Source organism: Atractosteus spatula, chromosome 6 (assembly GCF_055471065.1).
Source record: "Atractosteus spatula isolate fAtrSpa1 chromosome 6, fAtrSpa1.hap1, whole genome shotgun sequence".
NCBI classification, from domain to species: Eukaryota; Metazoa; Chordata; class Actinopteri; order Semionotiformes; family Lepisosteidae; genus Atractosteus; species Atractosteus spatula.
In genome coordinates, this window is record NC_142711.1 from 38,907,931 (window position 1) to 38,921,573 (window position 13,643).

Consider the following 13,643-nt stretch of genomic DNA (forward strand, 5'->3'; position numbering starts at 1 on the left):
AATTATGAGCACCTTATCCACATTGACAGACGTGCTGCCGAAAGCAGAGAACCTCAAGCTGAGTCAGATTGGTGACTGGTGTGCAGGGGGTCTAGTCTTTGAGCTCTTAGACCCCTGTCTGACCATGACCCAGGACTTGCGCGTGGTTACTGCTGGTACCGGCGCAGAACTGGAGACAACTGGGCTGGGAGGGACTACAGCCAGTTCTGAATTGGCTGAGTGCTCCGACTGAGCTGAATCTATCCATCCTTCAATCTGCTTAATATCTAATCATGTGTTTATGCGCCCCTCTAAAACGCAAATTTTGTCCTCCAACCCTACAACTAAACATTTCTGGCATTTAAAATTATCTATATTGTTGGTGGAACAGTCCACGCTGTACATGCCGCAGGACTCACAAAACACAGGAGTGCTCCCGGTGGAAGACATAATCATGACTCACCCTTTGTAAGATGCACTGTCGGAGATTGTCCTTATCCTGCCCAAGCCAGGTGGTTTGTCGTCTGGTTTTGCCGGAGTTTGTCTTGCGGGGAGAGGCCGAATGCCTAAGCCGGTTGCGGAAAGCAGGGCTTTCTCTCTGCAGTTGGCGTAGTAATTCAACAACGCAAAGTAAAATTTTATAGAAACAGTGTTTGTTGTTATATAAATATAGTTAATTATAGATATATTATGAAATGTTTGTAATTCAGTAGTAGCAGTAGCGACATGCGCGGTCATTCTCACTCTGACGTCACTTCCTCTATATGAGGACTATACAATATTTACGTTAAGTCGGAGTGAAAGGACAAGTTTCACAGGCACAATAAGTTAAAATATTCAATTATGACAAATGTAATAATGGTGGCATTGTGGCCGCAATAATAGAGGCATGGTGGCGCAGTGGTTAGCATTGCTGCCTCATAGCACTGATGCTGGGGCCATGGGTTCAGTTCTGGACCTGGTGTGCTGTCTGTGTGGAGTTTGTATGTTCTCCCCATGTTCATATGGGTTTCCTCTGGGCCCTCTGGTTTCCTTCCACAGTCAAAAGACATAACTGATACAGCAGATTAATTGGCTTCAGGAAAAATGCCTTAGTGTGAGTGTGTGCATGTCTATATGTGGGCTTCCTGTCCAGGGTCTGTATCCTGCCTTGTGCCGAGAGGCATAAAGAGGTCACCCTGCTCCATGCTGTAAAGCAGTTAGAAAATTGCTGGATGGATGGATGCCGAGCATCACTTGTATGATGCCAAACTTGTGTGAGCACCTGTCACACTATTACAAATATAAGAACTATAACAGTGAACAATGGATTGCAACAGCAATGTTAACAATCTGTAGGTAGGTATTGTTTACTATAAATAAGGTTAATTAGTGGAATCACATTACCAGTTAGAGAATGAGTCATTGAAGGATGTCCAGATTTCAGTGAGGAAGAGAAATGGCAGGTTGAGCAACAGAACTCTGGAGTTGGAGTGAGTAGATAGTGCTGGGTTACACTAGAGTTGTCTGTTAGCGGTACAATACACCGGGGCCTGTCAAAGTGTTGTAAGGTACAAAGTGGTTGGATTCTGTGAAATGTGCTAAGGAATCCGCATAAGGAAAAATAAGGAATACCCATTCAACTCTTATCTTGTTGACAGTTTCTCTTGGGTGATTACAAACAGTAAACAAACATTACAGTTCAGTTGTACATAACAAAACCATTTTCATCATCAAAGTGTTTTAGGTTTACTTGTGATGTGATGATTTTGTGACTTGAACAAGTCTTTTTGGTGCCATTGATGGGAGCAGTGTGCAGGCTTGATGGGGTTAAACCCCACATGAGGGTTAGGTTAGGGTATCCCTACATGAGACTGGAAGAGGTTAATTTTGCCTTTTTTTCCTACAATACCACAATATAAAAGCTTCTAATCTATAGTTTAGCTTTTCTCTGATATTATTTTCAGGCAGGCCAGCCATGCAGTGCTTTACAGTCTTACAGATTTAAATTAACTGTGTTGCTCTGATTGAAAGAGTGAAGATAATTTAGCTTTTCAGATGAAAAACAGAGCACTGCATGACATTTTTTACTGATTAGGCCATGTAAATGCTCTCCATTGGGAATGCAAACTTCATGCTGGAAAGGTAGAATATTAAGTGAATTTTCAGCAGATTTGCTGCAGTTAATGTGCTTGTTCTTGCGCCCTGGAATGTTCAGAAAGCCAGGGGTCTGATCACTTCTTCAATGGTAAGATATAACCTTTGGGTCCTGTGTTCAACAGCATCCCATGAGGATTAGAACAGACCTCTAAACTTGGGGTTATCAGGCTTGAGGCTATCAGACAGGAGGACTAAAATCTTCCCTTTTTATCTAGAGTTTGCTCTATTCCAGATAAATTCCCTTTACCAGAAAGCACTCTCAAGTTCTCATTCCCTGAAAGGGAGATAAGACTAATTTTAATTATAGTATTTAATGGACAGACATAGTAATCTAGACTAATTAGAAGGTAGTAGTCATACATTTGAAGAAATAAGTACATTGCAGGCAATTGAAGTCATCTGATTCTGAGTAACTTTTTAATTGATAAATCCTTTTCCTCCATTTAGTAATTTATATCTAGTAAGCCATGAAAAAAGGAATGTTATTTCTAGCTCATGCTTTTTGTCACACCTTTTACTTCTTTTTTAATCTTTTAATACAGTTAAGTATTTAATTAGGTACTAAACAACAGAAGGCTGAGAAGAGCCATATGAAAGTTCAGCCTGTAAAGGAGCTAGTGAGCCAGTTCTCACTTCAGCTGAGGTCACTCCAAACCACAGCACTGTTTGGTATCTTAACTGCGAGCAGGCTGGGCCACCATCTGTACTGCAAACAGAGGTGTGAGCGGATTATAGCTAATGACAGGCCTGTCTTCATTTTCTTTAGTGAATTGATAGGGCAGAAAAAATACTGCAAGCCACATTTAAATATGTGCAGATGTCATTTTTTTCTCTTTCATCAATGCTCTGTACCTTAGGGATGAATAAATTGTACAATATAATGTTACAAAAGATGCAGGATTATTGTTGTAGATGACTGGTAATACTTGGTGTCCTTTGTGATGTAATGATATGAAAGGAAACGTTTGTCATAATTCCCTTAGCCATATTACTGACACAGCACATTATTGTAGATCAGTAAAACAATCTGTTAGTAAATTAGTGTTTTTCAGTTAATCTTTTAATATTCTTTAGAAACCTACACTTCAAATCCTACTCCTGACCAGTAATAGATAAAATCACAATTCTCATAAACAGCCTTTATAAAGGCACTGTTTGATTTTAACATAAATTAAAATTAAGTTAAATACTGAGATACATTTCAAGTGCAGCTTTATTTCCGAAGTATATCACAAAGTAAAGAAAAAAAGGTTACTGAATTTAATTTTTTAAATATATACCCTCAAAATGAAAAAATATACATGCAGGATATGCTACTATTCTTGGCATTTTGTTTTAGCACTAGGTCTCTCAAAGATTTTACACATCACAGTCCCAGAAAAACTGGTTTTAAATTCCTTTAAAAACCTTAGAGAGACTTATTTTTAAACAATATGAAGAATCTCTCCCATTCTGTCAATACCTATCTGTACCATCATAGGAAACAGTCCTAAAACAAACAAAAAAAACAAAAAAAAACAGGCTAGAGCAATAAAACTAGATCCCAAAAGGCAGTGAATGTAAATAATTAAGTTTTATTGTTAAATGTAATAGTACTACTCTTGACTATTCATTTTGGTTTTCATAACTTTCTCCTCTTTAGCAAGAAGTATAAAGTAAGATTTAGAATATACATACATTAATTACTATGTACTTTGGCTGCTTTACAATAATTTGGGGGTCAGAAATGTGCTTTTTTAAGAAAAATAAATATTAATTTTATTTTCTTCCTGCATCAGTGGCACACAGGTGATCATATGATTTCAGTATCAGAATCTCGACCTTTCGCAAATTAGTTTGCTGTTCACATAATTCTCCTATGGCTAACATTAAGAAAGAATATGATTATCTCAAACACTTAACATTTATATATTAATTTTATCATTTTATTTACATTTCAGATAAATACTGTAGTTTGCTTCTTGCCTACTTTGAGAAAATTAGCTCGCATTTTTGCATTGCACATTTTATAAAAATAAAATTAGATCGCTGCTTTGTCAGATACTATCAAGCATTTCTGTGACAGAGAAAACTTCTTAATTACTTTGATCTCAGACGTAGACTGAGATCTGACCCAAACCAGCCTGAATTTCTGCCCAGCCTGTAAAACATTAGATAGTTGCACTATCATTGCTTTAATTTGGGGAAACTTCCATCAAGAATAACCCAATTCACGGTCTTAGAATAACTGTTTTATCAGTAGTATGTAAGATTTAATTAAGTGTATATTTGGTATATCTAGACGACTAAGCCAAAATGATATTTTCTTTGAGTGCACAGTTCTTGTGATCTTTGCGCTGGCATTTACAGTTATAAATTAAAACAAAATTAAAATATGCAAAGGTGTGATGCTCATGTTATTTAGCCATTGTTTAAGTTTACTAAGTAAGCAATATAGTATGGAAATGTATAGTACGCTTTACTTAAGCCATCCTATTGTCAGAAAAGACTATATCTGTTTAGATTTTGTACTATTTAACTTTTTCTCATTTGTGCACCTCCTAAAATAGACATTGCGATACCGTGTAGAATAAGTATTACACTTCTACTGTACTTTACAGTAGAAATTTCCATCCTTTTGTCTGGCACATTACACATTACCAGTGTTTTTTTCAGCATCCAAATTAACAGGCAACACACAAGAATCAGATGCAGTGCACTGGCCGAAACCATTAGATGTCACAAACAACAGGGATATACTACTATTAAAAGTACAACCTTAGATTTTGTTTTATATAAAAAGTCTTACATACTTATGCTTCAGATTACATTAACAAGATATGCACAGTAACTGCTTTGGCGATAGAAGATTTGCACATCTGTTTAACTCACATTTTTTACAGATAGTCTTTTAGAGAGTACAGATGTTAATCAGGTAGTTTTGGCTCTCTTCTTGCTCACTGACCTCCATTAAATCATTCCCAACACCAATCTACTTTTCTTCACTTGAACTGACAATAGGCTGGCAGGGCTCCAGCCCTCGGACAGGAAGAATAAAACTTAACCAAGGAAAAAGATCTATTATTTCAGGATGTTTTAATCAGCATAAATGATAAATCCAGAGAATGTGCTGTATTTGTTGTTGTTTCCGCCATGTGCCTTCCCTCCATCCAGTTTAATATAGACTTCATCACCGGGCTCAAGATGCAGGACGACACTGTTGCTGGCATAGTCATAGTTCTGGTCAGCATCCTGGGCAATAGCACTAGCTCGAACCTGCAGTTGACAAAACCATCTGTTAATACACAAGTGTGTTTTATTTTTTTCAAACACTTCCTCTCACTCAGAACAATTGTGGACACAAAAGGATGTGACAATTGCCTAAAATGAAAGAAGAACATTATTTTCAAAAGCTATGCTTCACTCACCTAAAGAATTGTTTTTTGTATTATTTTCTTGGCCATCTATTTCTAATCACTCTGCGGTATCTGACAATTAATTTGATTGTCATCAGCACCAAGTAAAGAAAAACTATTCTAATCTTTTAAAAAAAATTCAGTACACTTTTTTTTTAACCAAAAAGAAATTTTAAAACTCAAGGGAAAAATAAAGATGAAATCTTCTTGCACAACTCGGACGTGTTCTCTTTAAGTTTCTCTTTAAGAGGTTGTATATATATATGCAACTAACTTATAAATGCAACTGCGATCAAATAATTTAAAAGTTAAGCCACTGTCTTTTAGTTAATTGTCGAATAATCATAACAACATTTTTCTCTTGATTTAAGGATTATAACTTACTAATGTTATAATGTTAGTTATAACTAATGTTCAAGTTGTAGTGCTAGTTTGACACTCATGGACCTATTATTCCACTTGCGAAACGTAATTTTTGGGTTAATTATGCATTAAGTCAATCATAAATCTCTAAAATATAATATCTAATGTCTTTTTGTAGTGTTAAATAAACAAGTAAAGAGGCCATTATCACACCTTTTCACAGAAAAAAACACCACAATGTATTCTCCAGAAACCTACATGACTAATACTCACATACTGTATAACTGTCCACATGACTATACTCAAACTCTATTGTGTTCATCCTATTTTCAGGCTATGTGTATTTCTATATTTTCTCTGTAGCACTATCTGAGTTTGAATATTTCCCCATAAAGCATTTATTTGATATTCTTTATCAAATCATCTCAGAACATTTCTGGAGCTTCCAAATTCAATAGTGTTCAAATTAGCTGTCGAGCGTTTCTATCAAGGGCCTTTAACATATACTAGCTTAAAAGGCTCACCAAAAACAGCCTTTAAAATCATCATCTATAACAATAAATATAATTGCATCTGTTGAAATCTTGTTTTCTGGTGCTCTAGACTCTATGAAGAACACAGATGATTACCATCTAGAAGAGGCAGTGATAACTTGGATTTCCATCTCATTAGAACTGACTGAACAGTCATTTGCAATTAGCTGGAATGGCTCTGAATAAATTAATCGACAACCCCAGACATTTTAATGTCTAGAATAATTAATGTAATAGGCACTGTTGAATTTATTGAGCATTTGTCAGACAGAGATGACAGTCATTGAATAATGCGATTGCACTGTACTGTTGATCTTTCCAGTCACACTTTCTGTACCTCTACTGCTCTTTTACAGTTGTTTCTATTTATCATATTATCTAGCATTTTGTATCCCAGTTTATTATATGTGTTAGTACTCTCATGAACTAATGCAAAAAGAAATATGAACTAGAAATCTTTCTTCTGTGTACACCTTTGTTGCTTTCTATTTCTATTTTAGGTTTTCAGTTGAAAGGCCTATTCTCATTGCTCAGCTTTAAACTATATTTTTAAGCTAAAATAAATATTAGAAGTAAAAAATAATATTATAACTCACTTTTGACAACAACTGTTGCTATCTGATTTGGATATTTTTTTAAGTTAGATTATAGCCAATCTTCAGTTGAATGGCTGTTTTCCTGCACACATTAGAAAGAAATCACTCAGAAATTTGATGGACTACAGTTTTTCACGACATGTAGATTTGAAGTCAATGGCAATGGTTTTCATAACCTTAACCTGTTCTGAAGAAAAATGCTACATACTTGTGTGGTTAAAACATGTTCTGAGTTCTTTCACTGTGAACATAGAGGATCTACTGAAAATGAGAGCAAGGCAATGTACGTCTGATCTTCTGCATTCATCTTACACAAAAAACAGGGAAATGTGATATCCTTATTTTTTATTTATTAGCAGGTTAACATGTAATCCAAATCCACTTTAAATTTTATCACAGTCCAAGCATCTTTCTTAAACATAAGTGCTTTCTTCTTCAGTTGGCATAGGCCAATTTGTTAACTATGAAAGAAAAGGTAACGCCAACCTCATATTTTCATATTGTCTTTTATTTTTAGAGCAGTATCGGTCTCTCTAAAAAAATAAAATGGTAAAAATAAAGCTCAGCGGCGAAGGCAGTCGTTTTTAAAAGTCATTTTGTTGGCACGTTACAGAACCAGTATTTCCATTTATTGTTAAATGTATGATCTCAAAGGGTAATTTACAGAAATTAAACAAGTAAGTAAATTTAAAATTTAACCCTTTTAAAGCTTTTTAATGATTTATTCATTTGCCAAAAAATTATTCAGGCGACACGTGTAGTTTTGCTACTCCAACAACACGAAAGCCTGATATATGAAAACGTAATCCTACTGCGATAAAACCTACAATAAAACAAATTTTGGAAAGAACATAATTATTCGCATGCACTCAGACCCACGTTGATTTGTCTTCAATGAAAGTATAAGGCACTGCTGAGTTTAAACTTCCAATTTATGGATTTGAATTTAAAGAATTTTCCAAAAAAGGTCGCGACAACAGATTATTGTCTAAATAAAGTTATTGTCTAAACAAAAACAAAATGCGGTGATGGATTTTTCACGTACTTTTCTTTTCTCTTTTCTTTTCAAAGCCAAATTATTTACAATTTTATATTTGTCCAACTGAGGAGAGATTTGACACTTTATTTGAGCACCTGTTAAATGTCCTTCGTTGCTAACGCGAGTCTCGGTAAAAACATTAAACCAAAAAGTTATGTGAATAAAAAGTAATTTGTGTTATTTTGAGTGTATTTAAGGAAAAAACATAAAACAATGAAACACAGTATAAGTTATTCTTCTTCGTTAATTCAATATTCATAAACACTTCTTCATTACACAAATGTTTTCAAGGCACTGTTTTCTCACCCACCCACCTGGGGCTCCCTTTCTAAATCTTGAAAATTATTTACCTCCAGCTACTACGATTTATTCTTGTGCTTTTCATAAGACAACATTTTGCAACTCACACGAGCGAAGTTCTAAGTGACAAACTGCTCTAACGTGAATGAGTTTGGAGCCTATCTCATTCACTATAAACCAAGATTAAATAAAATAAAATTGCATATTTGTTTAATCTCCGCGATCCGCGAAACAGTTATGCGAAGTAGATTTTGTTCTTTTGCATCAGGATAAATTCTTATGTCGTGAAACTATTGATTCTCGAAATGATACAGTGAACTCCAGTTAATTGATAATCACATTTACTTAACTTTACTGGATTATTGAATAAGGTTCAGATACATTCTGAATTGCCCAGCTCTTTTTTCTGTTTTGGTATTGCTCCATCTCCGCTCATTTCACAAAACTTGTGTTGGCACTTTAAAAATGAGAAATGAGCACTTTGTTGCTGTTTCTAGTGACAGAATTACAGAATCGAATTTCAATCAACACATCACGTTATTGCCTGTTAGTAGCTGGCGATTTTATGCATAGTACATCTAAAAGATTTAAAGTTGAAACCTTTTAAAACATGTGTGTTTGACTTGAGTTTCCATTATTGTTAATTTATTATTAAAATTGCCAGTCAACTCCTCCTTCATATATAGCGGGACTAAACAATTTATTTAAATTAAATCTAGCGTTTTAAAGTTTCCATAAACCAAGCCATACCACAAGTAAAATACTATTCTATTCATTTGGTTTCCTTTTTTTTACCGGTGACCTCAGTATTCCTCTTATTTCAAATCACATTAATTAATTTAAGAATAATTTCCTTCTTTTGCACAATGGTTGTAAAGATCTGTAAGAAACATTTAGATTATTAATAATCCTACACAGTTCAGAGTTTGTTATTACTTTGTGATAATTAGAACACTGGGAGCAAATGACAATTGGTATACAACAACTGGAGAAAATATATAGTAATGAAAAATAACTTTGACAACTACTTGAGAGACGTCCTACCAATGAATTATTTACTTTGATTGTAGCAAATCGGTGCGACATAGTTTTTTTCCGTATGAATTAGATAAATAAAAAAATGAAACAATATTTGAGTGGCTATACAGTGTTAAATTTCCAGAACCTTATTTTTTTTTCCCATGAGTTAAGCAGAGATCAGATATCTATGCATCATTGGGATATACTATATCTATATTTTTCAGTTTTGGGGGAATCGGCTGCTAAATATAATTTAGAGGAATATACCTGATCTATACCTCTCTATATATCCTGTTATTTACAACCATACGTTTCTATATCTGCATTCCCATTATTGGTTCGGTCACAGTAGGCTTTAATGTTTTGGTTTAAAGGCGCCTACCGTTCCATCGTCCCTCCCCAGATCATCTTACCTGGTTGTTCTTGCATAGGTCAGCCCACATACTAGTCCCGTCACCCCCTCGCATCAGAACATGATAGGTGAAGAAGTATATTCCTGGTATAGAGCAGGTGAACTTCCCCGTTGTCGGGTCGTAATGGTTGCCCAAGTTGGTGACCACATCGTCGAACTTCAGTACTTCATAGCCCTCGTGCTGCTTTTTGAGCCCGGCGTAGAAGGCTATTTTTGGGACAGTGCTGTAAGTCGCAGCACTTATGGCACCGGCAGCAGCATTTGGACCCGGTGGTCCGGGTAGTCCAGGCCGTCCGGGCTCTCCTCTCTCTCCAGGTGGACCCATTGGACCTGGTGGTCCCGGTTCACCTGGCGGACCTCTGGGACCAGCCTTTCCCGGACGTCCTGGCTCCCCCTTCGGTCCCTGAATGAAGGTGGGCAGAGACTGGATCAGACTGTGGTCGCGTACGGTCTCCGCTGTGGCTGTGCTAGTTGGGGATTTAGTGCCATATGGGTCGCACACCATCCGACAGGTGCCAAGCATCTCGTAGTGCGCCGAAGTCCCCGCAGAGTTCACCAAGACCGGTATCAGAATGACCAACACCAGTACCATGACGACCCCCAGAGCCCCAGCAGCGATCAGCCGCTTCCTGCCGACTAGTCTCGTCAGAGCAGGGCGATCCTCTTGTCTGCTTTTGGACGAAATCTTGCTGGTTGACGAGGGACCTTCTTATAAAGAAAAAAGACAAATGGGATTTGTTTGGTTTTAATCTTAATTAGTTTAATTGGCCAGAGCCACCCTTTTTCTCCTTCACTTTTTGTGCTGATGTTTGCTCTTATGTGTCTCGAACTCCAGCCTTCTCAAGGCTGCATCACAAGTGCACCCAGGTTAAAAAATAGTCTTAAGCATCTCTCACCACCTCCACCTTAAAATCTCTATATCCATGTGCGGTCATCCACCTCCCTTCGACAGTGAATGAAGGATCACACTCCTTTATCCTCTCGCAGGTGACAGAGTTTTCAAAGCCATGCTACTTTTCAAGGATATAGCATCGACTGTAAGAGGGCGAGACAAAATCCGCCAGTACAACAGAGAGCGTGCACAAGTTTGCACACCACTTTACAGATTACCAGTAAAACCTCCAGTGCTACGGAATTTAGTTTACCTGAATCTGAAACGTGCATACGTGTTGAAAGTTCTGCATCTCTTAGAGAGAGCCCTATAAAAAACGAGCGCGACGTCTCATAAAAAAGACAGAAATGTTAAGCAGGCGTTGCCACTTATACGGCTATCTTGACATCTCTCCAGTTTCCCTGCAGTAGCATCTGATAAAAGAGATGTGAAGGCAGCGACATGAACCGAGGCTCCCATCTGGTTGACTAACGTGGCATTTCAACAGCTAGCGTCTCAGAAAAAAAAAAGATCCATAGTCAAACTTGGAGCACAGCACAGTCCTTTTGTGGTGATGGTGATTGTGCGCCGTTGACAGCTCTTTTGAGCGGCTTGACGATTTAGCATCCTCTCATGTCGGCCGTAAGTGTCACAAAGGGAGTAGGTTTGCGATTTCGACAATGTCTTATACAGTATACCGCATTTCGCACAAGATAATTTATCCAAACCTTTACGGGGCAAAAAAAAAGCTAACGTGACGCATATTTCAAAGTAAATTCTGCAATCCCCTTTATCTCCTTATCCTTAGCATTAATGTCATAAACCTGTTAACAGTATACCAACACTTATCAAAGCACACAAGTAGATAGATACACTGATAAATTTTATAGAGGATTCTAATGACAGTACTGTAGTTCAAAATAAGCAATGTTAATCCAAAACTATGATGCCGATGATATCACCAGCCTGATAGATAAATGAATAGATTACTGTAGAGGGAGTAATTGCCCTTAAGATTAACATTAGTAGTTTGAAATCCAATATTGCATACTACAAAAATAACAAAAGGCTTGAGTGTGTGTTGCACTTGTTTGCACTGTAGACGATTTAAACAAATATGAAAATGACAGTTCCTCTTAATGGAAGAACGAGGGACATTTCAAAGTGATTCTTTGTATCAAAAACAAAGCATACAGTAGCAATAGTTTTTACATTTCGGTAGACCTGTCATTTTTGCTCATTTTACTTAGATGAGACATTAAGCCAATCTGTTAGTGTCAGAAAGAAATCTATAATTCTTTTAGTTTTAGGCATGCCGCCAAAAGCTTAAATTGCTGTGTATCATTGCTTTGTGTGTTTTATTTACAGTATTTTATGCTTCGTACCTAAAATTCTGTTTGACTTTAACGATCCGAATCCAAATTAAATTAAAATGAACAGAATTTCTATTATCTTCAAGTGGATGAGGATATTAATTATTATTTATTCGTTTTACACTTTGTATTTTAAAAAGTAAATAAAAAGCAATCTTTTTTTAGAAAAAACGTAATTATCGAATGAGTAGCATATGATTATTTCGAGGTAATTTCTTGAAGTAATCGAGAAATAGGCAACAGGTTATTAAGGGTCTACTTAATAATGCATAATAAACGTTATCTTTGGGTGCTTATTTTCATTATGTTAACCCAGTTATTGGACAACTGATATACAGTACCAGTAAAATAAAATAGTATAGGTAAAGCTTAAAAGTTGCATACTAAAACGTTTTGAATGGAAAAAAGTTTATAATTTACTTCCAATTAGCAAATAATCGTTTAAAAAATAAGCATACTGCATTGTCATTTCTCAGAGGCATGGCATCTTAATGTAAACAACCCAGAGAGCCTACTTCTGTTCACTAGCCAGATGTGAGGAGGTCAATCAGACAACAGACTGTGCAGAAAACTCCTGGCACAACTACACTTTTAATGCATTGTATTGAGAAGCCTTATCACTTTGGGAAAATTCTTCAAGGATTTTCAGATATCCGTAGGTGTCTAGTCCAGTGCGTTTGACGATGATTTGCATACGTTACCTGTTTAAGTGGATTTACCCCCCCCCCCCCATCCTTAACCTAGCCTTCTAAAGATATCAGATTTCTGACATCTGATATGGGAAGTAGCCTTGACCATGTCTCTGCTATTATTTCTCACAACATCTATCCATTTTCTAACTCTATTATCCAATTCAGGGTTGGGCAAGCAAAGGGCACAAAGGATGCCAGTCCATCGCTGGGCTCACACAGACACAAATACAGTCACAATCACACCCACACACCAGGGTTCCCAGAAGCCAATTAACTTACCACTATGTTTTTGGACTGTGGGAAGAAACCCAAAAGAAAATAATGAGAAGATACAGCACCCGAGGTCCAGAACTGAACCCAGGACCCCAGCAATGCTAGCCACTGCTCCACCATGCCATGCTTTCTCACACCAGAAACCTTATATTTCTTCTTGCTGCATTCTTCTCTGGTACCCCGTACCAGACACAACTTGTATGTAGCAGAATACTCCTCACTTATATTTTTTTTAAATAGCTATTCCTTAAGTATTCCCTTGAATTTGGGGCTGTTAGTGATAATGTCATCAACATTATTTGTTAGCAGAATGACCTCAGAACTTAGAGGCTGTGTCTGAAATGCTTCTGTTTGTGCTAAGCAGAGGGCTTCATGAGCTTTTGGTTATCATATTTTAAAGTGTTGTTCTCATTCTTTGATTTTCTTTCATTTCCATTATGCTGAGTATTATATAAGTATAATGAACTAATTTGTTAATTACCAAAGTTTCACAATGGAAGAAGGAGTGACCTGGAGATGCAGCAAGTCAGATATGCTCATACTAAAACTGTAAGAGTGAAAAAACAAGCTGGACACTTAAAACTACATTCTGCTCAGTGCTAAGTTGTTTGTTCCATCATTGTTCAATCTTGAGAACACAGATATGTTCTTAATGAAG

At 36.6% G+C, this 13,643-nt stretch overlaps 1 protein-coding gene across 4 annotated transcripts; it reads right to left on the reverse strand.

Annotated features, from left to right (window-relative positions):
• Positions 1-5,193: 5,193 nt before the first annotated feature.
• Positions 5,194-10,392, reverse strand: c1ql3a (complement C1q like 3a). 4 transcript variants are annotated; one of them, XM_088919127.1, is made up of 3 exons: positions 10,225-10,374; positions 9,778-10,179; positions 5,194-5,373 (listed from the first exon to the last, which is right to left on the reverse strand). In XM_088919127.1, the coding sequence occupies exons 1-3, from the start codon at positions 10,366-10,368 to the stop codon at positions 5,194-5,196; spliced, it is 726 nt and encodes a 241-aa protein (XP_088775253.1). In that variant the 5' UTR covers positions 10,369-10,374. The 4 variants fall into 4 exon arrangements, with proteins under 4 accessions (XP_088775253.1, XP_088775251.1, XP_088775250.1 ...); XM_088919125.1 differs by having other exon boundaries at positions 10,240-10,368; XM_088919124.1 differs by having other exon boundaries at positions 9,778-10,164; positions 10,225-10,368.
• Positions 10,393-13,643: the final 3,251 nt, after the last annotated feature.